Source organism: Carassius carassius, chromosome 46 (genome assembly GCF_963082965.1).
Source record: "Carassius carassius chromosome 46, fCarCar2.1, whole genome shotgun sequence".
Lineage (NCBI taxonomy): Eukaryota > Metazoa > Chordata > Actinopteri > Cypriniformes > Cyprinidae > Carassius > Carassius carassius.
The window spans coordinates 15,541,318-15,567,432 of NC_081800.1; the positions used below are offsets into that span (position 1 = coordinate 15,541,318).

The window sequence follows — 26,115 nt, forward strand, 5'->3', positions numbered from 1 at the left end:
CTGGAGACGGTGCATTCACGAACCGTGACAGGGAGTTCTTTAAACAGCAGGGACATTTTCAAAGCCACTGTAAAGACGGAGGAAACCTTAAAATGAAAGCCACAGGCCTCACACAGGACATTTTACCATTAAGGTTAAACCATGTGTACAGTGCATAAAGCACCACAGCACAGCCTTCAACACAGTCCTCACCTATGCTATTGTAGCCTGTAATTTAACGCAATGTGCCTCCCACAATCCACATTCTGGGACATTTCTGCTCACAGACAGGAATGGTCCTTTTTACATGCTTATGTAAATGTACTTTAATTTCTATATTCTGGTTAGTGCTTTCAAAATGTCTTCCCCTCACTTTCACAGCAACCTGACTCTGATATTCACTTTCTTTTCACTGGTTCTCTCTTTATATTTTGTATATACTAGTATTGGGGGCTAAAAAAAGGTAAAAGCACATGTGACCTAAGTGACATCAGAGGAACATGAATGTGTTTTCAGGTGTGAAAGCAAGTTAAAACATTCTTCTTCTTTTTAATTCTTCTGAGTCAAACATACATTAATTTTACTGACAATTCAGTTGCCCTTGAAACACAATGAAGTGCAAAAATCAAAACACTGGTGAAAGACCTGTAGAAAATCTAATTACTTCATATTAATGCAGTACATTGTGCCCTATTTTTATTTTTATTTTTTTTACAGCATACACTGAACCACATGAGGCACATATCATGTACAACAGTAATCCCAGGCCATGTGTGCAAGAACATCTGGACAAAAGAAGACGAAGCTCCTTAGACAATGACAGATATGCAGACATAATGCAGGTCAAAGAAACGGATGTGGGGCATTTGGTTTCCCTTCTCTACCTGTCTTGCCTTCCATGATGGCATTTCGTTCTTTAGCCAGCTTCCCCTGTCCGATTATTTTCATATGTAAATATTTACATTCCAACCTTGACATTTTCCACCTTATCAAAAGGGTACATTAGTGTCTTTGTTACCTGCATCACTCAACAGCTGCTAATAAATTCAATACTCTGGGCACCAGACAAAAGCCTCTCTTAATTTGGGTTCAGTGTAGATGTGGTTAAGGACAGGAGGGTTTCAAACTAAATACAAAGTTAATTGTCCTGCACTGGTTATAAGGTTCATAGGTTTCTGTCATAGTTTAAAAATGGACTGCAAACTTGCAACTAATTAAATAGGGGCTGCTTTGACCAATTAGATAATGCAGTCATGCTACGCTTTTGGTATCTGTGAGTACATCAGAGCTATATTGATGGCAGCACTTAATGCATGACAATGAAGCTGTAATTAGGAGCAGCAACTTCATTTCTATTCGATAATGCATTTTTATTGTTGAAGAAACAAGAAAAGAAGTCAAAGTGGCATTGAATTTAAAGGCTACAAAGATTTTATTGTGACTGAAAGACAAACTTCCATTACAAATAAATCCCAAATCAGTGTTGTTAAAACAATAAATAAAGTAAAAAATAAATAGACTATTAAATAAAGTACAAAACCCAATCAAACTGGTTTTTGTTTGGAAATACGTGTTTGTACTAAGCATTTCAAATTTCAATGATTAGTAAAAGGTCAGAACCAAGATAGGTGATCAAAAATCATATTGCGGTCCTATATGTCTGAGGAAATAATCAAGGAATGTTTCATCCCAGCATATCTTGAATCAGTTAATCATAAACCAGATTTTTTAAAGAGAGTCTCCGCAATTCACAGCTCCAGGCGACTTTAATCTGCTGATACAGAATGAATAACAGACTTTGGTATATCATCCACATATCCTGGTCCACATAACTGTCTGTTTGATCATTTTCTTAGTTTGCTAGGACTGTCACTTGGTGCAAATATCTGAAAATCAGAACCGTGCATTTGTTTGCAGAACACCGCCGGATCGCATTTTCCCATTTGATTTAGTCCGACAATCTGTTCCAGAAAGCTTTTTCTTCTTCCATTTTGTCATTTTGCTAGCTCTTTGTTCCTTTTGATCCTTAATGTCATTATTGCTGTAACCTTTCATAATGATAAGGGATGAGACAGCTGCTGAGATTTCTGATTTAAGTGCTATTTCATAGCAGTGCCTCCGCTCTTCTTGTTTGCAGAGAAAACAGGATTTAAGAAACGCCTTGCTGCTCTGTTTCATCTAAACCAGAGACCTTAAACTTGATGGTCCAAAGCATATAGCGCTGGGAGTGCAATTGTAAAGAAATGTCAACGCGTGAGACATCAAATCATGGCCAATTCAAGCTTGATAGAAACCAGAGAGTATTACAATCACCTTGATCTCAGCAGAAAGTCGCCAAGTCTTACGTTAAACCAGTAACCGCCAGCTTTGAGTCCACATTTCTGGTAGAAAAAGACCTGTGAGTCTGCTTTTCTCTCGTATTGCTGAAACGTTCAGTCAAGTACAGAGCAATACAGTGCCAACAGCATTGGAGGAGCAACGCATAAGATCTGAGCATAACGTGAGTGCTAACTAGCATTGATCGCTCTCCGGCAAAAATTAAGCATGCATATGAAACTAAACCAAAAATAAAAAACTAAAACTAAAGAAATTACTATATCTTCTCTAAAAAAATAAACATATGCTTATGGTAAAAATAGATCTAATATACAAGGTTTGATGCATACATCAATAGCTCTTTGATTGTTTTACACTTCCTCCATTTTTTGGTAAGTACATCAAATGCTACACGTCTCGTCTCCACAGCGGTGAGAGCTCATCTTGTTAGACTGGAGGGTTGTGGCCAGTTCAAGGGCTGTCCCTGCAGTCCAATCCCGAGGCAGCTGAGAGTTTATTCAGTCCACAGCCAAAGGGTTTGGTCCCTTCGGTGCATTTTAAAGACAGTTCACACTGCAAACACACTCAGGGTGCTCATCTGGTCCTTAAGCCCCAAGATGCTGTAGGCAATCCTCTTCAGATGGCCCGGCAGATGGACGCCAATGTTATGGATATCCCTGGGAAACAGAACAGGAAGAGTGTGTGAGAACGGGAGGGCAGGGTTATTAAGGTTTTGACATTTTTATTTTGTTTATATTTTTATTTGCAATATTTTTTTACTTAATTTCAGCCAAAGTTAATACGTTAAATTTCATAATACAGCATGTATCCAAAACTAAATCTTAATTTAATCTATGTCCATTTTGATTTGATTTTAGTTTATTTTATCTTGGGAGTCATAAAAATGTATTTTAGCTTATTTTCAGTTTTGCCAAGTTGTTTTCCTTATTTTCGTTTATTTATTTTAAAAATATTTATTCTTTAGTTTCTGTTTGAGTTTAGTCTTAGTTTTTATATTGTTTTAGCAACATATAACATTCCATGCAAATGCTTTTTATAGTTTTATAATAGGAGTTAAAGTTTTATAATACACCATCATTGTATTGTGTCAGCAAATATGAGCAAAAAATAATCTGCTTGTTAATCATTTTGATCTTTTATTTTTTTTTAAATCACAAAAATCTAACCTTTAATTGGATAATAACTATTTAAATTGGGGGATGGGGGGATATCATTATGAAATAAATGTTTTTCTCTAATACACATTGGCCACAATTAAGGACACCCCTAGAAATTCTTATGTGTAAAATAACTCTTAAGTATATTCCCATTCATATTCACAATTTTGCCAGAGCAGTGAAAATTCCCGTTTCCACCATCAGGGCAATAATTAAGAATTTCCAATCAACAGAAAATGTTACGAAACTGCCTGGAAGAGGATGTGTGTCTGTATCGTCCTAATGCAAGGTGAGGAGCTCAGTTTAAGTGGCTGAGTTAGCAGCAAACACTCAAGATGGGTTTGGTGGAAACAGGGCTAAAAAGTACCCCATGTGTACAATGAAATATACTGCTGTATTTTTGATGTTGTGGGCCTATATTTCTGCTGGAGGTCCTGGACATCTTGTTTAGATACATGGCATCTTTGATTCTATCAAATACCAACAGATAAAAAAATAAAAAAGTGAAAAATCTGTTAAAAATCTTATAATGGGCCATGTTTGGATCTTCCAACTGTACAGTAACCCAAACTCAAACCTCAAAAACAACACAAAAATGGGTCACTGGGCACAAAACCAAGCTTCTGCTATAGCCATTCCAGTCCTCTGACCTGAACCCTATAGAAAATGAGAGGAGTGAACTGAAGAGGAGAAGCACCAACATGGATGAAGGAATGGTCTGTGATTTCTTGTCAGGTGTTCTCTAACCTCATCAGGCATTCAAGGAGAAAATTTAGAGCTGTTAAACTGGCAAATGGAGGTTTAAAAAATAATTCAATAAAAGGGTGTCCTTAATTCTGGCCAATGTGTATTAGAGAAAAACATTTATTTTATAATGATATTATCCAATGAAAGGTTAGATTTTTGTGAATTTGAAATAAAAGATCAAAGGATTAACAATGCAGATTAATTTTCACAGCCTTCTTTGATCATATTTACCAAGGGTGTCCATATTTTTGGGCATGACTCTATATATATTCTGCTCAAAAAAATAAAGGGAACACTTAAGCAACACATCCTAGATCTGAATGAATGAAATGGTGTTATTAAATACTTTGGAGCTACATTGTGCTGTTTAAGTGTTCCCTTTATTTTTTTGAGCAGTATATATATATATATATATATATATATATATATATATATATATATATATATATATATATATATATATACCATAAATCTTAAACTAAAACTCAGAATTTTGTTTTTTCATTTTCGCTACATTTTAATTAGACTTTTGAATCATACGTATTTTTTTATTTTAGTTTTCCCACTTAAGTTTTATTTTCTTTTAATTAACTAATTCATTTATTTATTTATTTCTATAAAATTTTAGTTAGTTTTCAAAGATGGTAGGGTGCTTTAAAATGATACATAATCATGTCTTTCAAAAAGTCACTCTGAGGAAGCGTTTGAAAGATTATCAGAGTCATAATTACATTTTAAATTAGCGCCTTGATGCTTTTAAAAAGGATTCCCCCACCATGAATCAGAGCTGACCGGCACAGGCGGCGGAGGACTTTCTGGTTTTAAAGAGTGCTACCAGATGACACCAGATGGAACAGTCGGCCATAAAATAAAAGACAAACACATCAAAGACATTTCTGGTCCTCCACACAAAGTTCAGCGAGCTTCTAAGCTAAAAACACCCACGGGAGCAGAGCCAGAGGTCTTGGAGCTAGGCTGTTACTACACTCCCAACCCCTTCATCAGTCACACTGCCTCCTCTGTGAGGTCCAGCGCTGTCGTCTTTACCTCCACATCTTCATCAGCTCTCTCGTTCACCACCACTACACTCTTTCATCTCATGTCCTGGCTTTTAAGTCCAATCGTGTTAATGTGAGGGGAGCAGCCGCATAGCCTCATGGCCCCAGCAGGCAGAAACAGTGGTTCCTGGCTACAGTGAAAGCACAGGCTTTGACTAGCTCTGTTGGGAATGGGAGGGAAGAGAGAGTCTACCGAAACAGTGGGAGGAAGGGAGGGATGGATGGCAGGAGAGGGGAGGGGGAACAGCATGCCACAATTCACCACATCCAGGCCACTAAAAACCAAGTCTACTCTTTCTCTGTTGCCACAGTGTTACATTCAAACTTGAATCAATGAGTAGCATTTTAAGGTGTTTGCTGAGAAGACGCTGAAAGGTTTTTATGTTTTTATGTAAAAAGTTATCACTTGACTCGATTATAAGTCTTAACAAATTTAAATAGTTATTACAATTTATGTGGTTTCCGAGCTCGCCAGATACAGTAAATCAAAAATGGTCTGCGGTTGTGCGAGATTATCCTTGCAACCAAAGCATGAATGTAAGCCACATTCAATTACCAGAGCCCTAAAACAAAAATATGGAAAATATTTATATGTTCTAGGAATTATTAAAAGTTTAAAGATACCATCTTATTTAAATATGATTTTGTCCTGACCAATCAGCCTCAGTGTAGGCTGTATGCCGCAGGAAAGGAAGCTCTCCAAACACTCCGAATTCCTTCACAGATTCCCGGAACTCTCAAATTGTGTTCATCTGGGGCCATTTTATTCAAAGGACTACTTTACTATACTTAATACTAATTTTGTATTATGTTAGAGGAAAAATGTATGATAATAATAAAACACATAAATATGAACAAAATTCCATATTTGAATAGTGAGATAATAATGATAATTTTCATTATTATTATTCTTTTATTAATATTATTCGATTTTGTTCTTGTTTTAATATGTTATAGTTATTAAATAATAACAATAAAGATTCAAAATGTATAATTGTATTTGTTCATTTACTTCTTTTTTCTATTATAACATTTATAAATTAAATTAATAAGATGTTTAAAAAAAGTATGGTAATTTGCGGTCTTTGCATGCCAGAAACACCATTTATGGGCAAATAGTAATGATAACAGAACAAGAAAAATACTTTTTATGACTTTAGTCTCTATATGTTTAGAGACTAAATTAACTATAGACAAATATATAACTTTAATCTACTGAAAACCCTAGATGTTAGCTGGTTCCGGTAAAATTAAAAAAGTTAATCATTCCATTTATCTGGACATCAGGATATGACACACTGAGTAAAGCAGAGATCAGTTCTGCAGAAATGCACTTTGGACAGTTGGCGTGATCTCATCTGATTGTTCACAACCACGCTTCCCTTGTATAGCGTGCTAAAGGTCCAGAATGAGGGGCACTTAGCGTTACTCACTCGCTCTTCATCTGCAGCACCTGCTCCATGCCGATGATTCCAGCTTTGCTGAAGTTTTCACTGTACTGGCTCATCTTGATGGACTCCAGCCACTCGGCCACAGACCTGAAGGGAGAGCCATCTGAGCCACTGGTGCTGGGAAGCCGAATGGAAACCCTAACAAAGACAGAACACAAATACATTCAACAAACCACACTTTTTTGCAGTTGTTGGATGGGAAACAGACAGGTTTTTATCAGGTTCAAGAATAAGTAACTGTAGATACGTAACTGTCCGATTTTTCCCTCTTGCACGCATACAATGTGATAAACATCAGAAGATGTCAAATCATTCAGCGGCACTACTGGTATGAGCTGCATGTCTTAACTTTACCAAGGAATGGCTTTGTTTGAACTGCCACATGACATTCTTGTGCAAAACTCTGTAACAGACAGTACATGCCTCGACTTCTCTCTGCCGTTCACGTCTTGTGATGCTTCATACGAGCCTTTTAAGAATTCAAAGTATGTGTTGAGCTCTTACCGAGGGTCAAAATCTGCAATGGCCTTCAGAGAATCTGGGCTCTTGAGGAGTTTGTCTATTATGCTGACAATGTCACCAAAGCGGGGCCGTTTGGAGCGATCTTGCAGCCAGCACTGTAACATCAGCTGATAGATGGCAGAGGGGCAGTCCATTGGAGCAGGAAGGCGGAAAGCCTCATTAATGGCCTTCATTACCTAGAGAGACAAAAGTAGTCAGATAAGACATTCTGCTCAAAGGACAGCAGAGTAATCATTCATAGCCGATGTGGTGAGGCCAGTCCATACCTCATGGTTACTCATGTCCCAATAAGGCCTCTCTCCAAAGGCCATGACTTCCCACATGACAATGCCAAAACTCCACACATCACTTGCTGACGTGAATTTCCTGTAAGCTATGGCCTCTGGAGCAGTCCAGCGAATAGGAATTTTACCTCCCTGTAGGAATAAAAGAACATTTAAACAAGTGTCAGGCAATCCCATGTAATTTCCGAAAATCCTGAAATAATAACCAGGTTGTAGTAATGGTAAAATAAAGAGATCTGGAGTTAACCGCACATTTATTTGCTATGCAAACTTACGCTGGTGGTGTAGGTTCCTTCAGGGTCATCTTCCAAAACACGCGACAAACCAAAGTCAGACACCTTGCACTCCAGATTGCTGTTGACCAAGATGTTTCTGGCAGCCAGATCCCTGTGTACATAGCTCATGTCTGAGAGATACTTCATTCCAGCCGCAATGCCACGGAGCATACCAACCAACTGGAAGGATGACATCTCACCGTCATGGTCCTGTGAAGAAGTAAGAGTTTCAAGTTTTTCTAGTGAAAGGAAAACCGCACAAGGGAATTCTTGAGTAAATGATTTGCTATGTTAAATCACTATGCAAGTATGTCAGTATCATCTGTCATCATTTTTCTGCCTGAGCAATGAATTTGACAAACCTACCTTCAGGTATTTGTCAAGAGCTCCATTTTCCATGTACTCAGTAATAATCATGGCATGCTTGACTGAAAAGAAACAGACAAAGACAAAGCAGCTTTACAAAACGAAAAGTATAAATAAATAGAAGTTCTCATTCAACAAAAACACCTATTAATATAATAATACATATACAGTTTTTTTTTTTTCTTATACACACACACACACATACTAACACACTGCATGTTTTATTTAAATGGTTATTTACATTACTATACATTTAATACAAATATTTTTATATTTCCCGTAAGTGTGGGCGTGGCCATTTGTAAATTTAAAGTGTCTGGCTTCAGGTGTCATCCGCTTCCAGCTATCTTTAGCTGTATAGATCGTTTTGCTGCTTGATATTGTAAACTGGGGTGTCTTACCATATTGTTTTAATGCGTTTTCTTAATTATGAATACACTGGTTTGTAGTGCAAACAGTTTTACCATTTACTGAGTTATTCTTATTCTTGTTATTTCACTACAGCAGCTAATGAACATGAAGTTTCACACAAAATAAGCGTTAAAAAGAAAATAAGGTGGATTTTTAGATTATTGAATTAAGTGTGTAATAATAATGAGGCATATAATAATAAGTGCGCGTGTGTGTGTGTGTGTGTGTGTGTGTGTGTGTGTGTGTGTGTGTGTGTGTATATATATATATACACTCATATATACTATAAAGTAAAACAAAATTAATATTTTATTCCTTAGTTTCTCGAATTAAATAAAAAAAATATATAGTATGTCTGTATTTAAAGAAATATATATTTATTACTATAAATAATTGAATACTATAAATGTAATATTTTTCATTATAAAAATCTATAAAATATATTATTTATACTATAAATAAACTATTTTTTTTCTTGAATTAAATAAAAGTTGTATAAAAATAATAAAAACTATAATAAAAAAATTATATACACACTTTTTACATATACTATAAAGTTTATATTTTATTCCTTATTTTCTTGAATCAAATAAAAAGGTCCATGAACACGTGTATGTGCACATTTTATATATATTCATACATATATATATATTTGGTTTTTTTTTTACATCTACTTGACTATGTAATCATAAATCAAATTATTTATTATCTAATACACAATGACATATTTGTCTTTAGAAGAATTGCACATTTGTTATAAAACTAGGTGTAGACTACAATTTATAGGGCACTCACATTTGGTGACCACCCCCTCCAATCGGATGATGTTCTGATGTGAGAACTGTCCCATGATACTGGCCTCACTTAGGAAGTCCTGCCTCTGTTTCTCTGTGTATCCTGGCTTCAGTGTCTTTATTGCTACCGCTGTTTCCTTCCGACTGGAAACTTTCAGAATTCCTCGATACACCTCTCCAAACTCACCTACAGCACAGCAACACAAACCACCAAAGGTAGAGGCATACAGGCATCAGATCAGATAAGCCACATACCAAATGACAATGCTTTAATCGTGCCTCATGTCATATATGGGTTATTTAAAAACATGAAGGAGGTGCTTTGAAATGATAAGCAGCATGCATCTGGTGCTATGGCATGGAGAAGCCTATGAACGTTATTGAGTTGATTCATGTGTGTGTGGGGTCAGAGGGGGCATGAGAATCTGTGTACAACAAGCAGACAGAAAGTAGACAAGGGCCATGTCCTGTGGGCGTTTTGAGAGGGGAAACACAACCACGGTGCACTGATCTTCTCATTTAAATTTGCCGTTTGATATACAGCCTATAAACACTTTAGGACTTAGAACTAATTTAGCGGTTGTTTGCTTTATTTTTCAGTCATGATTAATTAACTCAGGTTTTTTTAAAGCAGTACTCCTCCATGTGGGACATGAAATAATGCTCCAGAGCGGGTTAAGAAAACAACACTAATTCAATTTGAATGACATTGGGAGGGGAAAAAAACATCTCTGGAGGGAAAGAATCACTACACTAAAAATATTCCAGCTCTAACATGTAAAGCTCGAATCAGATAATTTCTGGTGTGTGCCTTTTTTAAGCTGTCACTCCAATGAACTGTAAAAAAGCTGTCACTTTCAATGAACTGTAACATAACTTCAAATCAATGAGTGTTGAAACTCCCTTCCCCCAGAATGAATTCAAAACAGCCCCACAGTGGCTTGTCAAACTGCCATGGATCTACCAACCTGCTCCGATGACCTTCTGCTTGGTGATGTGACTAGGATGGATCTCGCTGGCAAACTTGAGCACTGCCGTGTTGGGGTCTTCATACGTGTGAGGATCAACGTAGGTCTTCAATGGCTTCAACTGGTCTGGAATGAAGAGAATTCAGGGAGGATTTAAGAGAAGGAAAGGGACAGGGTTGTAAAAGAAGAGCGCCACCAAATGAAATTCAACGCCACTAACCTGGGCTGGAGAAATAGGTGTCCTCTGGCCCTTGTCTGGTGTGAGAGTTTCTTCGCCTGTAGAAGAAAAACAACTCAATGAGTACTCTACTTTTCAGCAAACCGACACATTTCTTTTGAGACTTGAATTTGAAGAGTGAGGTTGAGTAGTTGAGGAGTGCTTAGAGAAAAAAAAAAGCATCCGTGTTTGCCAAGTGGTGACAGAGGTCTGGGTTATCACAGGGAACCATGAGGGGCTCACGTCGCCCTCACAGAACCTCTTACAATCCTTTTGCTTCTTATCTTATACACAAAATGCCTCTCTGATTCATCTCCTTTCAAACATGCCTCTTGTTAAGATACACTTAGTGAGCAGTCAGTGGACAGTCAGCGAATCGATTCTTCCTCAAAAGTGGTAAGGCGCCGTTTCAGAAAGAGTGTGAGAGCGGTGAAAAGGAAGCACTGAATGGTTTTTAAGGAGAAAGAAAAGGATTGGCTTGAAGGACTGAATGGGGGAGAGGTACAAAGCCGGGTGTGTGTGTGTGAAGTGCTTGTTCCTAACCGTTTTCGCAGAAGCAGGACCACTACCACGATGAAAAGCATGATGCCTCCTCCGATCGCGGCCCCGAGGATCACTGCTGTGTTTCCTGTTTTTTGAGAAGCTGGGAAAACAACAACACAGCCAAGCAAATAAGTCATTCAAGAATAAAACACACAACATAACTAAAAAGAGCAAAGGACGGAAGCCCCTTTCTGCCACTAAATAAAAAATAAACAAGGTAATTGCAAATTTTTATATCACCATTCTGACTTTATAACTCCAAGTTCTGAGAAAAGTCAAAATTACGAGATATAAACTTGCAATTATGAGAAACAGTAAGAATTGCGAGGTTATATCTCTCAATTCTGACTTGATAACTCGCAATTTTGACTTTATTACTCTCAATTGCATGTTATAAAGTCAGAATTGCAAGATATGAACTTAAAAATTTTATGTCTGCCACTGAATAAAGAATAAAACTTTTTTTTTTACTTTTTTTCTCAGAATTGCGAGTTTAAATCTCGCAATTCTGACTTTATAACTCGCAATTTTGTTTGTGAATTTTTTTTAGAAAAGAAAATAATAATAATAATTATTCAGTGGCGGAAACGGGCTTCCATAGCAAAGAAACATTATCTGTTACTTCACAACAAATAGGTTATTACAAAGAAAAACACATTCTGACACTGATTTTAAACAGCCATGAACTTGTCTTGCTGGTGGTATTAGGGGCGGGACATTCTAATTCTAGAGAACATTTGATTGGACTATGTACAAATATCTGTGTAGTGCAGAATGAGTCATCATCAGTATTAAAAATAGGCTGTAGATTTTTAATAGTAAATTTTGTCAATGTTTAGGTGTGTGTGAGCATATAAATGGCCTTAAAACCAGAGAACTGAAACCCATAAAAATATCATTTTGATTTTGTAGGGTCTTAAAATAAAAGCAAACATTTTAACTTTGTTCACCTTCGGGGAGTGTTGAAAACTCCTTTTCCAAGCTGTAGCTCCCTGGGTTTTCCTCTGGGTTGAGAGCTTGAACTTTAAACAAGTAGACGGTGGAAGGAGACAGATCACTGATCTGAACAGAGTTCTTTTCCAGCACCAGCACAGTGTAGGTAGTGACCTTTCCAGTGATCTCCTCATCATTTTCCTGTAGACATGACAATGAAGGGAAGATGATGAAATGGAGAATAACAGCGCCACTATCATGGATCAAGATTTGCAGTTACGTATTAAGGCTGAAATGGATATTGCAACTGACCTTTTTGCGAAACATCAATTCATAACGTGTGGCAACTGGCTTGGAAAGATGAGAAACAGACCACTGAAGCGACAGACTGGTGGAGCTCCTGTCCACAACATACATGGCAGTCACTTTTATGGGACCTGGAGGTAAAACAGCAGTTAAGTTTGAGTCTCTGAAGTATATGAGTTTGTTAATATTGTAGACCCAAAAGTTTTAAATCCAATCTTTTGTGAATGTCACATGGTTCACTAGAGTGAGAGGAAAATTGAGTGTAATTGGAAACCGTCCCAGTAAACACTGTACTTTCTTTGAGGTAAAAAAAAAACTGAAATATGATCTGACTGTAATCACCGTACAGATTATAATTCTCAAAATATCAGATTTAATTGGATTTCAAACCACAAATGGATGCGGTTTGAATCAGGTTGGTAAACATCTTTGTGATTGTGTATTTGCTGTTTATACTGCAAAAACTAAAAGGATTTGATTTCTGTTCCATGTTTAAACAATGCCTATATTAAAGCCTACTGATACAATTCACCCCCCCCCCCCCCCCCAAAAAAAATGTGAAAATGAAATGAAAGAGAGCTGAAAATGAGAGATTGAAAATGAAATGAGAATTAAAAAAGCACTATTGTTTAAAGGTTTCTCATCAAGGCGGCATTTATTTGATCAAAAGAATACAGTAAAAACAGTAATATTGTAATTATAGTGATCAGTTAGAGCACTGACTTGTATAGGGTAGAGCAGTGATGATGCTGTTCGTGGCTCTCTTATTGCTGAACTGGGACACTCCGCTCCGTGCCTCCACGGTGAAGGTGTAGTTCAAATGGGGCTCCAGTTCACTAACAGTGACTCTGGTCTCCTTCAGGTCAGTGTTGCTTGGATCGAAACGCACTTTCTCGCCACAAGGCTGACATGCGCTCCCCTCGCACCGTTCGCAAACCACAGTGTATCTGATATCACTGCGCCCACCGGTGTCTGCAGAGGGCTTCCATGACAATTGAAGCCTGCCTATTGACATCTGAGCTGTGGTGGCCACCAGATCCTGAGGAGCGGAGGGTAAACCTGAACAGACAAAGAGCAGAAAAGCCTTTTATTAACCCATTCACCTGTACTGGTTCAGTTAATCCCGACAGAAAAGAGTGACTGAGAAAGTATGTTGTATGTAAATACAAAATGACAGCAACTAGCTCATGACAGGTGAGATGTACAAGTTTAAGGGAGGCAGCTTCTCACCAGAGCAAGCGGCTGTTTCGGGGTCTTCAGGTGCTCGATAAAAGCCGTCCTTGCAGGTGCAGCTGATGGCGCCAGAACCCGAGGGCTGGGTGTTTTCTGGACAGGGTTTGCAGGTCTCACTAGACACTGAAGGTTTGAAGAAGCCAGGCTGACATTCTGCATACAAAAGCACATGTAAGATTAGCAAACTGTGCCATTAAACTGCTCACAGTATATATATCAAGTGATCATCTACATATGAAAGCACTAAATTAAACTCCTTTGAAGATGTTTTTTCCCCCTCTCTCTCTGTACAGCTTTTTTTTTTCTTTTTCTTTTTTTTTTTGAAGGCCTGTGCAAGAGTGCGCAAAGTTGACAGAGCAAGACTAAGCACACTCCTACTCATCCTGTGTGAACCATCCCCCCAATTCTCTACAAACAAGACCAGTCATCCCACATTCCAGCACGGGACCTCTGGCTCTCAAAATTCCACCACGAGAGAAAACAGAACAAAATGCATAAAAACAACATACAAGTTGATTGCTACATCTAACTAAGAATTCAGTAAAGAAGAAGAATGTTGCTGTCAACTAAGTCCAGTAGATATTATACATACAGACATTATACATATAGACATACAATGGTCCCTAAATGTCTTTGGACCACTAAGCCACACTTAAAAATACAAGAAAATCTTTGCATTATTTAACAAAATATTGGTGATTAATAAAAAAAAAACATTAAGAAAAAGATTTTTGTCCTAGGAATCTGTCTAGAAACATTCTAACATGCCCAGCTCATGTCCTTCCACTATCCATTCACAATCCACCACCACCCTAAGCACACACAAACAGACACTGCTTCCGTTCTGAATCTGGCTCTTTCATTTCTTGGAGCAGCCATATACAGGACCATTTATTCATCTTCACAATGATGTGCTGTGATATCTCGTTTTCAGTTTCAAGTGCAAGCTTTATCAGTCAACAGACAAGCTCAGACACACGCAAGGCTTAGATTATTGGTTGCAACATTACACAACCATGTACACCAAGTGTCTGATCAGGAGAAATATCTGTATCTGTGTGAGTTAAAGATTGTGTAATACTAGTAGAGAGATGATTATAGATATTTGCCAAAAAAAAAAATAATTCAGTATTAGGACATTTCAAAGAAGTGCAAAACATATACCTATGTTGAGGAAGTCTATCAGTATAATGACATATGGTACTGCATTTGATTTTCTGAATTGATTGTTTTTGAAGTTTCTCCACGTTTTTTTCTTAATTGTATTTTTTTTTCTTAATAAGATTTTAATACTATTATTGTTATAACTTAGCGTAAAATAAGTCACGTTATTAGATATACTGTTATAATATAATATTAAAAAAATAATAATTTTAAAATATATCTATATTTATTTGTAATCATTATAATCATATTAGAAAATAATGTAGATAAAAACAGACTAAGACAATAAATATAGAATTATAATAAAATTAAGAAAAAAAAAACACTTTTTGCAGTCATTGTATTTCAGTAGCACAGTGACCACATACCAAATCATTGTTTCCATTTTGTAATGGTTTGTTATCCGAAGATTTGCCAAACAGTTATAATTACAGAGTAGGGTGCTTCCTTCTTCCTGAATGCTTTGTATCAATTGAGGCCTTGTTTTGGGTTGAGCCACTTGCTCTCCCTCACAGGAAGGGGGTTAACGGTAGTATCCATTACCTCTAATATTTGAGAGCATGCATTCTCTTATTTCAAAAGAAAACTCGCAGCATGAAAAGAATTCAGCGTGGCAGCGAAGATTGGGCCAATGTGTTATTTATTCCTTCTTTCAAGTTGACTCCTCGTCTTGTTTCTGTGCCAGCTGTTGTGGGGACTTTACTGCAACTCATTAACGCGCCCCTCTGCGGAGGTGGGGATAGTGCGAGAGACAGGGGGACTGAGGGAGAGACAGCGAGGGATAACGAGTCCTGGTGGGATTTGAAAGGAAAGGGGGGAGTAGGGGAAGAAAAAGAATTGTCCTATTCACAGCAAAGGGGGCCAAACAGCTGCTGCTGCGAACCCCATTTCATATCGCCCCCCTCTCGGCTCGCCACTCGTAATCTCCAAATTCTTAAGTCCCCTTGCTTGCCGCATTGCCACATGCAAGCGTCTAGCACAACATTGGACGGCCCATTTAGTCTGGACAACAGGCACGGAATGCCACTCAGGGCAGCGAGAGAGAAAACACTTGTTTTGAACAGTGTAGATGCCACATGACACATTAATCCGCTGGCTGGCTTCTTAACAGCCACAGACAAAAACCTGACAGTGTTTGCAGGGCTGCTTTAATCCTTTTATACAAAAAGTTTACAAAAGACTCAAAACTTATTCAAAATACTTGGTGTATAACGAATCAAACTTTTCAAGTCACACTGAAATAAATGTGGTGTAGGATTTACTTTGGAACTACTTTCACTTAAAAATTGCTAGGATATTTCACTAATAAAAAAAATGGATATATAATTTAGGATGGTGTGTTTCTTCCCATTTTTAGATTTTTTTTAATCAACAAAATAACTAATAAATGTTGTGGTTGTTTTGTGATTCCTAAATTCACTTAACAACATTGACTTGACACAAAAACTCAGAACTAAGATCAACTGTTTGTTTGTTTGTTTGTTTTTCAGAAAAAAATAGTATTGATTTTTTATTTATCTGCATTAAATTAATGAAAAAAAACTAAATTGGTTACAAAGAAAATGCAAGTAACACACTGAATTAAATAGTTGATTGAATTCTAAAGCTTATGTGGTAATTTTAGCCAACGTTTCACTTTCCAAAATACAGCAGGAATGTGGTTCAGCATGAGGAGCTTTGTATTCACATTTTGGACACAACAGGAAGCACAAGGCTGACACGTAGCTTCCTTCCTAAAGCAGCCAATCAAAGCATGCATGAACAGAGAAGGCGAATGTTAGACACGCTCTAGTAGGGATGGGACGATAACCGGTTTTATTGATAACCGTGATAAAATGTGCTGAAGGTTAGTAATATCGTTTAAAAATGAATTATCATTAAAACCGTGTTTGATTATCGCGGTTTTAATAACTCGCTATTAAATCATGTCCAGCCAGCAACAGTCTGACGCAAGCGCAGCGCACAATGTTTTTTTGTTTTTTTTTCGAGAAGGAATGGCGAAAGTCAGTGACTTTTCTATGCTTTTCTATGCTTCTACACTTTTCATTGTAAGGAAGGAAATGCCACAGAATTTAATCTTTCTTTAAATTAAGTGCATAGAGTTGCTTGTTTTATTAGTTGTTTGTTGATTATTAAATATAAAACTTGCTGAAATGTTTTCAGTGTGAGCATCAACTATTTTTGAACACTTTCATCTCGTTTCAACAAAACCGTGATAATATTGATAATCGTGATAATTTTAGTCACTATAATCGTGATATTAAATTTTCATACCGTCCCATCCCTACGCTCTAGAAAGGAGAAACAGGCTCATTCGCAAAAATCATAGCGAGAGGTCAGAGGCGAACCACAACTTATGGCTTTTGAGGAACACTGGTTACATTTATGTAATACAAATTTCCCAGCTGAGCTGCAAGGATGTGTCGGCCGCCTTTCATGGGCCCTGTATCGCTATCTGGCACCAAGTACCCAGGCCATAAGAGCCTCTGAGTGACTGTTTGTTTATTGTGAGAGTAGCTGGATCCTGCTCGCCGATGACCTACTGGGGTCTGTGAGCCATGTGGGTTGAGTGGAGCGGTCAAAGCGAAGACTGATGAGAGGGTGACGTTAATGGACGGATGTATGGATGGATGGGTCGACAGAGGAGGGGAAGGAGGCCTGAATGAATGAGTGTTTACATGGCAGCGGGACAGCGCAAACCCCTCCAGGACAAGAGTTTGACGGAGGGGGTTTCAAATGAGAAAAAGGAAAGAAAAACAAAAGGCCTAGTCATTTAAACCTAGGCACGGAGGGGCTTACATGTAGCCCCAGGCAGAGTTGAGTTAAAGTGTGCTGCTCCGCCAGGAGTTGATGGCCAAGTAAAACAAACACCAGAGCAGAGTGAGTGCGGACAGCGGCCAGGGGATAGTTTCACAGGGGAAGAGGTTCAATTCAGACACAGAGCCACAGAACAAATACAACCCACACGCATTAGAAAATGAAGATGTGCGTGTGCACATATATCTATATACATAAATAAAGCATAAACAATATATATTATATTAATATTATAAAAAGGATGTATATTATAAACAGTGTAAAAAGTATATATATTAACATGTTTGTGTGTAAATGTTTATATATTTATGTATAAAAACATTTATTTATAGGTGTGTGTTTATATATTTATGTATACACAGGGTAATTGTTTCATTTTTAACAAATAAACAAAATTAACTTTTTTTTAAGGGATGCATTATTAGATTTTATTAGATTTTCTGTCAGTTTTCAGGAGTACTTATTTTTGAAATACATACACAAATGTAATTTATATTTTGGGATTACTTAATTCACTTAACATAACATTGATTTAATGTCAAAAAAAGACACCAGCTAAAAACTAAAATAGTCAGTACTATCAGACATGAAAATAAAATACTAAATATTAAAATAAATTCAGGTTGTTATTATCGGCTAGTGTTTTAAAATCAGTTCAATTCTAAATATTTTTGATTTTACCAGATTTGAGGTGTGCTGGAAGGATTGTGCATATTAAAAGATCTCTGAATGGTCAGTGGAATGGTTCTTATGGTCAGACAGGACAAAGCCAGAGCTGTGAGTGTGTTTGTGTGTGTGTGTTTGTATGTATAGGGGGGATGCAGTGGTAACATGAAGCCAGCGGGGAGAGAATGGTCTCTAGGTGTGGTGAGAGCATTAGTGCAAGGGATTATCAACCCAATGGAAAAGTTGTAAGAGAATTACATCTACGCTTTACAATTGCACTCACTCTTTCATCTAGTCCTTAACACGCACAATAAATGCTCTAATCCCTCTCTTTTCACACCTTTCACTCATTCTAAAGGAAAGAGGGCAAGAGGAAGAGATGACAGAACCCAAAAGGACACAAACACTGAGACTCATCCAGAAATATTTGTTCATTAAGAAAGGAGTTAACTAAGAAACCTAAAAACACTATGATAAAACCCCAAAAACAAGCTCTCCACTGAATGAGCACAACTAGTGCTCGGGTTTGCTCTTGCTCTGGCCTTTACAAAACATCAGCCCATTGTCCAAACTTTGAGATGGCAACACAGATGGGAAATGTCTGGTTAAGGCCAAAAATGTTAAGCAAAGGCATAAACAACATTCCTTAAGTGGGAAGTGAATAAATTAATGGAGCCAGTGACTGAGAGTGACCATAGAAATCCCTGAGCGGATGAATTGAAGGGTCAGCAAGGATTAGCAGGCCTCCGGTTTCCGCTATAGCTTGTCCTGTTTCGGGGGACACATTGCTGATTCGGAGTCAGGAAACTGCTGATCTCACATACTAGCGGCACAATACACTCAGCACATGCACACAATCCTAAACTTATTTCCTGTCATGTATGAGCCGCAGTGTATTTGGAGCGTCAAATCTAAATATTCCACCTCACTGGTGGACCGAATATGTCAGTGAACTCAAAAAAGTAACAAAATTATATACGCAAAAATGGCCACAGAAATCCCTCCTTATATGGTGACTCACTTTATCATTTGCTCACCTCCTCCTACATGACAACGCAAACATTTTGAGTCCCAGTGAGCATAGTTTAATTTAATCTGTATGTTTCAGCAGTCATTATCCTGAAATGATCAGAACAAACACGTCATCCACTCTCGTTTCATCTGATGTTGGCACATGAGGTTGACAGAGGATCTAAGTCAACCAAACCCATTTGGAAGTGCTCATCATTATCTAAACTTGCCCAGGCAAATGGTACCGCAATGGAAAGAACCGGTAATGAATTGTTGTGTTTGCTTGCTAGTTAAGTAAGATTAAGAATTCCATAGGTGGAGATAAATGGTTTCTGTGGCTTAACGGGTATACAAGAATTAAATAAGCCAAAAGAAGAGGGCATTAGCATCACATAAAGCAGAGAATAATTACACCTCAGGGTACAGATTATCACAGCTTTCATCAGCTCTATTCTGGTGGAATACTGCTGAACTATTTAAGCGCTAATTTTAAGCTTGTTCAACTGCTCATATTTTAGCTAAACGTCTAATTTTTCATTTTGTTTACTTGTAGCCCAGCAAACTCTGATATCTCACTTTTGGATGATTTCTTTATTCCCTTTCTGCACTGTCACCCAATGACTTGAGGTATCCGAGTGCTCTGTGCACTTTCTCAAGCAAGGAAATCCAAAATTTGACAACCTTTTGATCGTAAACATACATGTATGTGAGTCAGAGCTAACGTTTATTCAAAATGTTTTTGCATGTAAACTAGGGATGACCTAAAAGCATCTATTTGTCTCTGGGTGACAGATGGGGATAAGAAACTTGTTTATTTACAAGACACCAATTGAAATCTCCAAGAAGAGCTTCAACAGTGTTTACAGGGCCGTGTGAAAGTGGATGTTTAAACTTTTTTTAGTACATATCACTTCCAAGACCTGCAGTCAATGCCAAAGACAACATATTGTCATTGCAACAGTTAATGACAATAAATAAAAAACCCATGCCTAGTTGGTTTAATTTGGGAAAACTCTAGGGATCACGATCAGTTTGGGAGTGCATATAAAACTGTGAAACTAAGAACAAGAAAACAAGAAAGCAAAAAAGAAAGAAAAGACAAGAGTAACAGGATAGGAAGAAGATCTATCCAAAACCAGTACTTATGGCTCTTGAGGACACACACCCAAGTCAATTACTACCCAGCCAGTCACTCACCACACATTATATGCACAAAACTCTAACTTTGTCACCCATAACTCTCGGCTTAACATGTTCCAGTGCAGGAAAAGCACAAGGATTTTTGTCCTGAAATATGCAACTGTAAAAGATTCAAGACCATCCGGCTTCATCATCAGTGTCATATTGTTCCTATAGATCAACAATAGGGAGGCCAATAGCACTTTGATACATTCCAGAAACTATAGCTATCCAACTCTGGCAACCTCGGTTCACTGCGAGTGACAGGGTGTGGGCATGAATTCCTAGTGCAATCTAGCATAGGTCAGGCAGCACGTCTCTGTGTGGTCAACAAAGGTATGCACTCTTTTATTCATTATGTCTGAAAAATTTTGTGTTTTATTATTGGAAAACTGTGTCAGCATCAATACCGGTTAAAGTGCAGTGCTGCGTACATGTCTAATATACATATTGTTAAAAATTTCACCACCGAAGGATACTTTGCCATCCTTTTTAGAGAATGAACGGTTAACTCAAAGTTCCCTGATCTGGCTATTTGACAATGATTGCCTTTAATCAACAGTACATCCATCAACGTGAGTCAGCTTTTGCCTGGAGCTCTCCTCAGGGGATTCCTCAGGCCGGCAGTAGTTGGGAAGGCTCCTTAATAAACCTAGCAAGAATGCATCAGCCAAGTGAAAGAGGTGCTTGGGGGGGGAATGCGGAGGGGGGTTTGTCTCTGAACACAGCACTACATTGTTCTGCTACCTTTACATGCCATTCTCCACCTTTCCAATACAATCTCCTCCCTCTCCAAAGTCTGACACTTTATCTTTTCCCATTCTAAACCATCCACATACACACCTATTCCCACAATTCCAGGTCTGTAAAACAAGGAATGTGAGCAAACCAAAAAAATGCATGGGCATGAGCTTGGCAACTGTAATGTGTAATCGCTTTGCCTTTGCTTTTTTTGAGTTTCATTTGCCTGTATTTTACCTGTCACTGCATGTGGCTGAATTGTGGAAATATGTTAAAGTGTTGAGGTTAGAGGACGTTTAAAACAGAATTAGGCCTACTCTAAACAAGCCCCAACATGCCAGTTCTCTCATTTCTATAATCGCAAAGCACTTTAGGACTGTCACGTGACTGATCTTGCTCTGGTGTGGCAGGGACGAGAACACAAGAGAAGAAGATAAGAAAAACAGGTGACTGTGACATACAAAATTGTCACATCCTCAATGTGAGATTTAAAGCAGTCATTGAAACGTTCTGCCTTAAGCACAGTAGGTTTGCAAAAGTCGTTGATGTCTAAACTGGTGTTTTAAAGAATGCTGGGGGTTATGGGAGTCAAAAGTACAGTGTAGAAAAGTAAACAGGTTTCAAAGCACGTGAAATTTTAAAAGTAACAGCATTTATAAAACAGCTGACGAGCAACTTAAAATGTGTAAAATATAGAGGTATAAAGGTAAAAAATTATATATATATATTATATATAACGCAAAAAAAATTATCGCAAGCCACAAGCATGTATGGTAAGGATAAACAAAATTCACAAAAAAAATCTGTAATTCATATAATGATTAGGGATGGGACGATAACCGGTTTTATTGATAACCGTGATAAAATGTGCTGAAGGTTAGTAATATCGTTTAAAAATGAAGTATCATTAAAACCGTGTTTGTACACGCGGTTTTAATAACTCGCTATTAAATCATGTCCAGCCAGCAACAGTCTGACGCAAGCGCAGCACACAATGTTTTTTTGTTTTTTTTTTCGAGAAGGAATGGAAGGAATTAATCTTTCTTTAAATTAAGTGCATATATTTGCTTGTTTTATTAGTTGTTTGTTGATTATTAAATATAAAACTTGCTGAAATGTTTTCAGTGTGAGCATCAACTATTTTTGAACACTTTCATCTTGTTTCAACAAAACCGTGATAATATTGATAATCGTGATAATTTTAGTCACTATAATCGTGATATTACATTTTCACACCATCCCATCCCTAATAATGATATCCTACAACCAAATTGCTAATCATAATCTTTGTGGAAGTCTAATCAATATTCAAATTCCTGACTTAAACCAGAGATCTTAAGTGACAACAGCTGGTGCTGGCCTCAATCTGTGGAAACCAAACAAAGAAACTTATGTCTTACCTCGGCATGCATTGTTCATTGCTTCAAACCCAGGTCTGCACTGGCACTGGCTCATAGGCACGACCCATTCCCCATCTGTGGTGCAATAAATGCGAGGTTGGTCCTCACTTACAGCATTTGAGACGCAACTTCCAGTCACCTCCCGCAGGGCTTGATTCTCTCCCCCTGCTACAGTCTCAGGGAACTTTGCCAAGCTCTTCACTGTTGCTGGACATGTTTTATAGTAAACCCTGACTGAGTAGATGGCAACGCAGGCCCCAATGTCCTGGAAGGCCAAGTAGAAGCCCTTGTGAGAAAGATTATCCACTACTTTTGTCTCAATGTTCATCTTCATTTCCCCAAGGCTGGATATTTCATCTGGAGCAATGGTGGCCACTTTGCGGAACTGGCCCTTGCGGAAAGCTGTGCCAATGTCTGCATCAGCCTCAGAGGCATACAAGTTAAAGGTCTCCTTGCAGGTAAGCGAGTCTGCATTGAAAGAGTTGCAGTCACGGACTACGAATTGCAGCTCCACGAAGACCCGAGAAGCGGTGGGGTTGCGCTGGATGAACGTAGTACGAAGCCAGTTGTCTTGTTCTCGTTCCTCCACGTTACATATATAATAGTTATACAACAGAGAGCCATTCACAGCCCACTGGCCTATCTCCCACTACAATGTGAAAAAAAAGGATGTTAGCAAAAAAGTCAAAACCAAGATTGTGGACAAAAACAATTCAATAAAAGATGCCAGTGAATGCCGAGGACAAAAATAACACAAAATGTCCTGACCGTGGAATTTTAAGTAGTAGTAAGGATGCTGGTCAATTACCCATGTACCAACTTCTGGCAAGGAACAATGCAGCAGTCTTTCTTTTGCATGACTGATGTACGCTGAAACATATCTGTTCACATGCAGTGTACATGTGTGTTCTTAGCTCTAATTTCATGTGCACCATGATATTAATTACAGGAGAGGTGCATTGTTTTCGTAGTGTGTGGCACAGCAGTAAAACTGTATCTGCAACTAATGCTTCCATAAAAAAGGAACTTTGTGGTTTAAAGCATTGCATACATTTGAAAGACATTGAACTCTTTAAATAAACAGCAGCTCATTAAGGCTTCAGTTAACTTTCTATAAAGCTGAGCATGCTGACATTTTGTTCACATTCTTAATATCTCAGCTTTTTCCATTACGGTCTGAAGTAAAATGCTTTAGATTGAATTACTTTGAACATTTACTTTTTCCACATATTAAGGTAGATAAAACATCTTCGGTTTTAGACTGGACATTGGTAGGTATTGGTAGGTTATATATATATATATATATATATATATATATATATATATATATATATATATATATATATATACTTAAGTCTGTACTTGCCATCCAGATCATTCCCTGCTGGAAAACCCAGTAACTCTTTTGGAACATAGTTTAAAAATACATAGCTGATCTAAACTTGTCAACCAGCTATAATTCTTCAATACCCAGCTTGACTACCCTAAGATTCTATGACCAGTATAGTTTTTTGCTGGTCCAAATTTGTCTACCAGTTAGAAACCGGCTACCATATTTTAAAACACATCCTTTTGATTTCAAAACCAATTACGCTTCTAAATTCTAGTTAACATTATAGCCTCAGCTCACGTCACAAAAAGCACCATATGCGCCGTCCTTTAAAAGTTGCACCCGCACTTTTACAGTCGCTAACACGGGGCTTTAAAATCGCACGGGACTACAAGTGTTCAGCAGGCAAAGTATGTGCAATGCTATAAACTTTTCCAGGAATGTTTTGAGTGTAAACACGGAATTATCCGTATCCAATAACGAAAAACCTATTTATTCAAAAATCGCTTGAAACAAACGAAACGACATACAGCCAGCAGAACTTCGAAGGTTCTTACGGTAGAACTAGAAGTAGGCTACAGTAAACTCACCGCGTGCTCAACAGGAGATGTCAACCAACCCAGCTCTGCTCCCGAAGCCACCATATCCAACAGCACCTCTGTGACATAACGCAACAAATAAAAAAATGCATATTAAATATTTTTGTCAGGATACATAGCAGAAATTTATAACCAATGATTCATTCAAGAACATTTATATTAGAAACAAACGTGGAAATTATGTCTGATACTACTCATTTAAAAAATATCCATAATAATAATAATTAAATAAAAATTAACAATTCATAGAAAGACCTGGTCCAGTTGTTTCGTCGCTAAGTAACTTTCACACTTCGCTTATATATTTACTTCAAAACTAGAGTTTGTTTTACGTTCGCGTGTGATAGGCTGCATCAAATGTTATTAAATTTATATCTAAAACAGCCTATTTAAGCCATGCAATATATTTTTAATAATTTTAACGATACGAGGTAGCATAGTCACATTTAAAATGAAATTCGATGCACAAACTTACACCAGATCGACGAAGCTAGTAGTCTAGTTAGTAAATCACTTTTTTTTCTCTCGCGCAGATTGATTTAACACGATGCCAAACATTGGCAATAAAACAACGCACGTTATCTCCACAGAGACATTTAGCACAGAACTTTAACACAGTTTAAACCATGTGTGTGTGAACCTGAGATTTAAGTTTTAGAAAGGTTCGAAGGGTAAATTCCACGTAGCCTACCTTCCTTTTTCTGAAGAGAAATAAATACAAAGTTCATAAATACACTGACAAATAAAGTACGCTTAATCCGTCTGTAATCCATTTTGGAGTGGACAGTGATGTCGGCTGCTCCACACTCAAGCCAGTTGCTGTTCCAGCTGCGCTCTCGACAGAGTCAGACTCATTGAGAAGAGCGGAGCTTCATGAACCCCGCCTGCTGGAAGCTGATCGACGTCTTTATAGGAAGGAGGTGGTCAGGGGGCACACACATGTATGAGTTCCCTGTTGGGACCCCGCCTCGGACCTTTCTTTCAGAGTGTAGATTACCTGTAAAGTTTACAGTAACTTAGGCCAAATGTTTAACTTTTAATACATCAAATTAAAACCATACAACAAATGCCATCATTTTACATTATATTTTAAACTGATTTCCAATGCATTATAGTAATAAACTTCTGTGTAATGTCTTTAATTTATTTAAACAATTTATGTCATGTTTATTGTTTAAAAAAAAACTTATTACTTTCAGTTCATAAATAACCCCATCTCCTTTTTTAAATTATGACATGTTATATAGTCTATCTGGGACCAGGGTATTATTGTTGATTAAAACTAAAACCAAAACTATTTTACTTGAAATAAAAGAAACCTTAAAAATAAAAATCAGACTGAAATAAAACTTAACTTATTTTGTAATTTATCTTATTAGGCTACTTTCCAAGGCAATATATTTAGTGTTATAAATAACTAAAACTAATAGAAAATATACATAGTTTTTTTCTTAAGTAAAAAATAAAAACTACCGAAACATAAAGAAAATTACTAAAATGTGAACTAAAATTAAAATGATAATGGAAAATATAAAGAAAAAAGAATTCAAAATATTAATAAAACATATAATGTTATATGAAACACTAAAATAAAAATTTTTACATTTATTTGATGTTTATTGGTTAA

The 26,115-nt window shown here is 37.4% G+C and overlaps 1 protein-coding gene across 1 annotated transcript; it reads right to left on the minus strand.

Moving 5' to 3' along the window:
- Window positions 1-522: 522 nt before the first annotated feature.
- Window positions 523-25,322, minus strand: LOC132128835 (ephrin type-A receptor 2-like). The gene is made up of 17 exons (XM_059540198.1): window positions 25,180-25,322; window positions 24,480-24,547; window positions 22,560-23,208; window positions 13,579-13,734; window positions 13,072-13,407; window positions 12,355-12,479; window positions 12,060-12,243; window positions 11,110-11,209; window positions 10,570-10,625; window positions 10,350-10,475; window positions 9,383-9,568; window positions 8,177-8,238; window positions 7,811-8,020; window positions 7,518-7,667; window positions 7,234-7,427; window positions 6,712-6,867; window positions 523-2,972 (listed from the first exon to the last, which is right to left on the minus strand). The coding sequence occupies exons 1-17, from the start codon at window positions 25,259-25,261 to the stop codon at window positions 2,864-2,866; spliced, it is 2,949 nt and encodes a 982-aa protein (XP_059396181.1). The 5' UTR covers window positions 25,262-25,322; the 3' UTR covers window positions 523-2,863.
- Window positions 25,323-26,115: the final 793 nt, after the last annotated feature.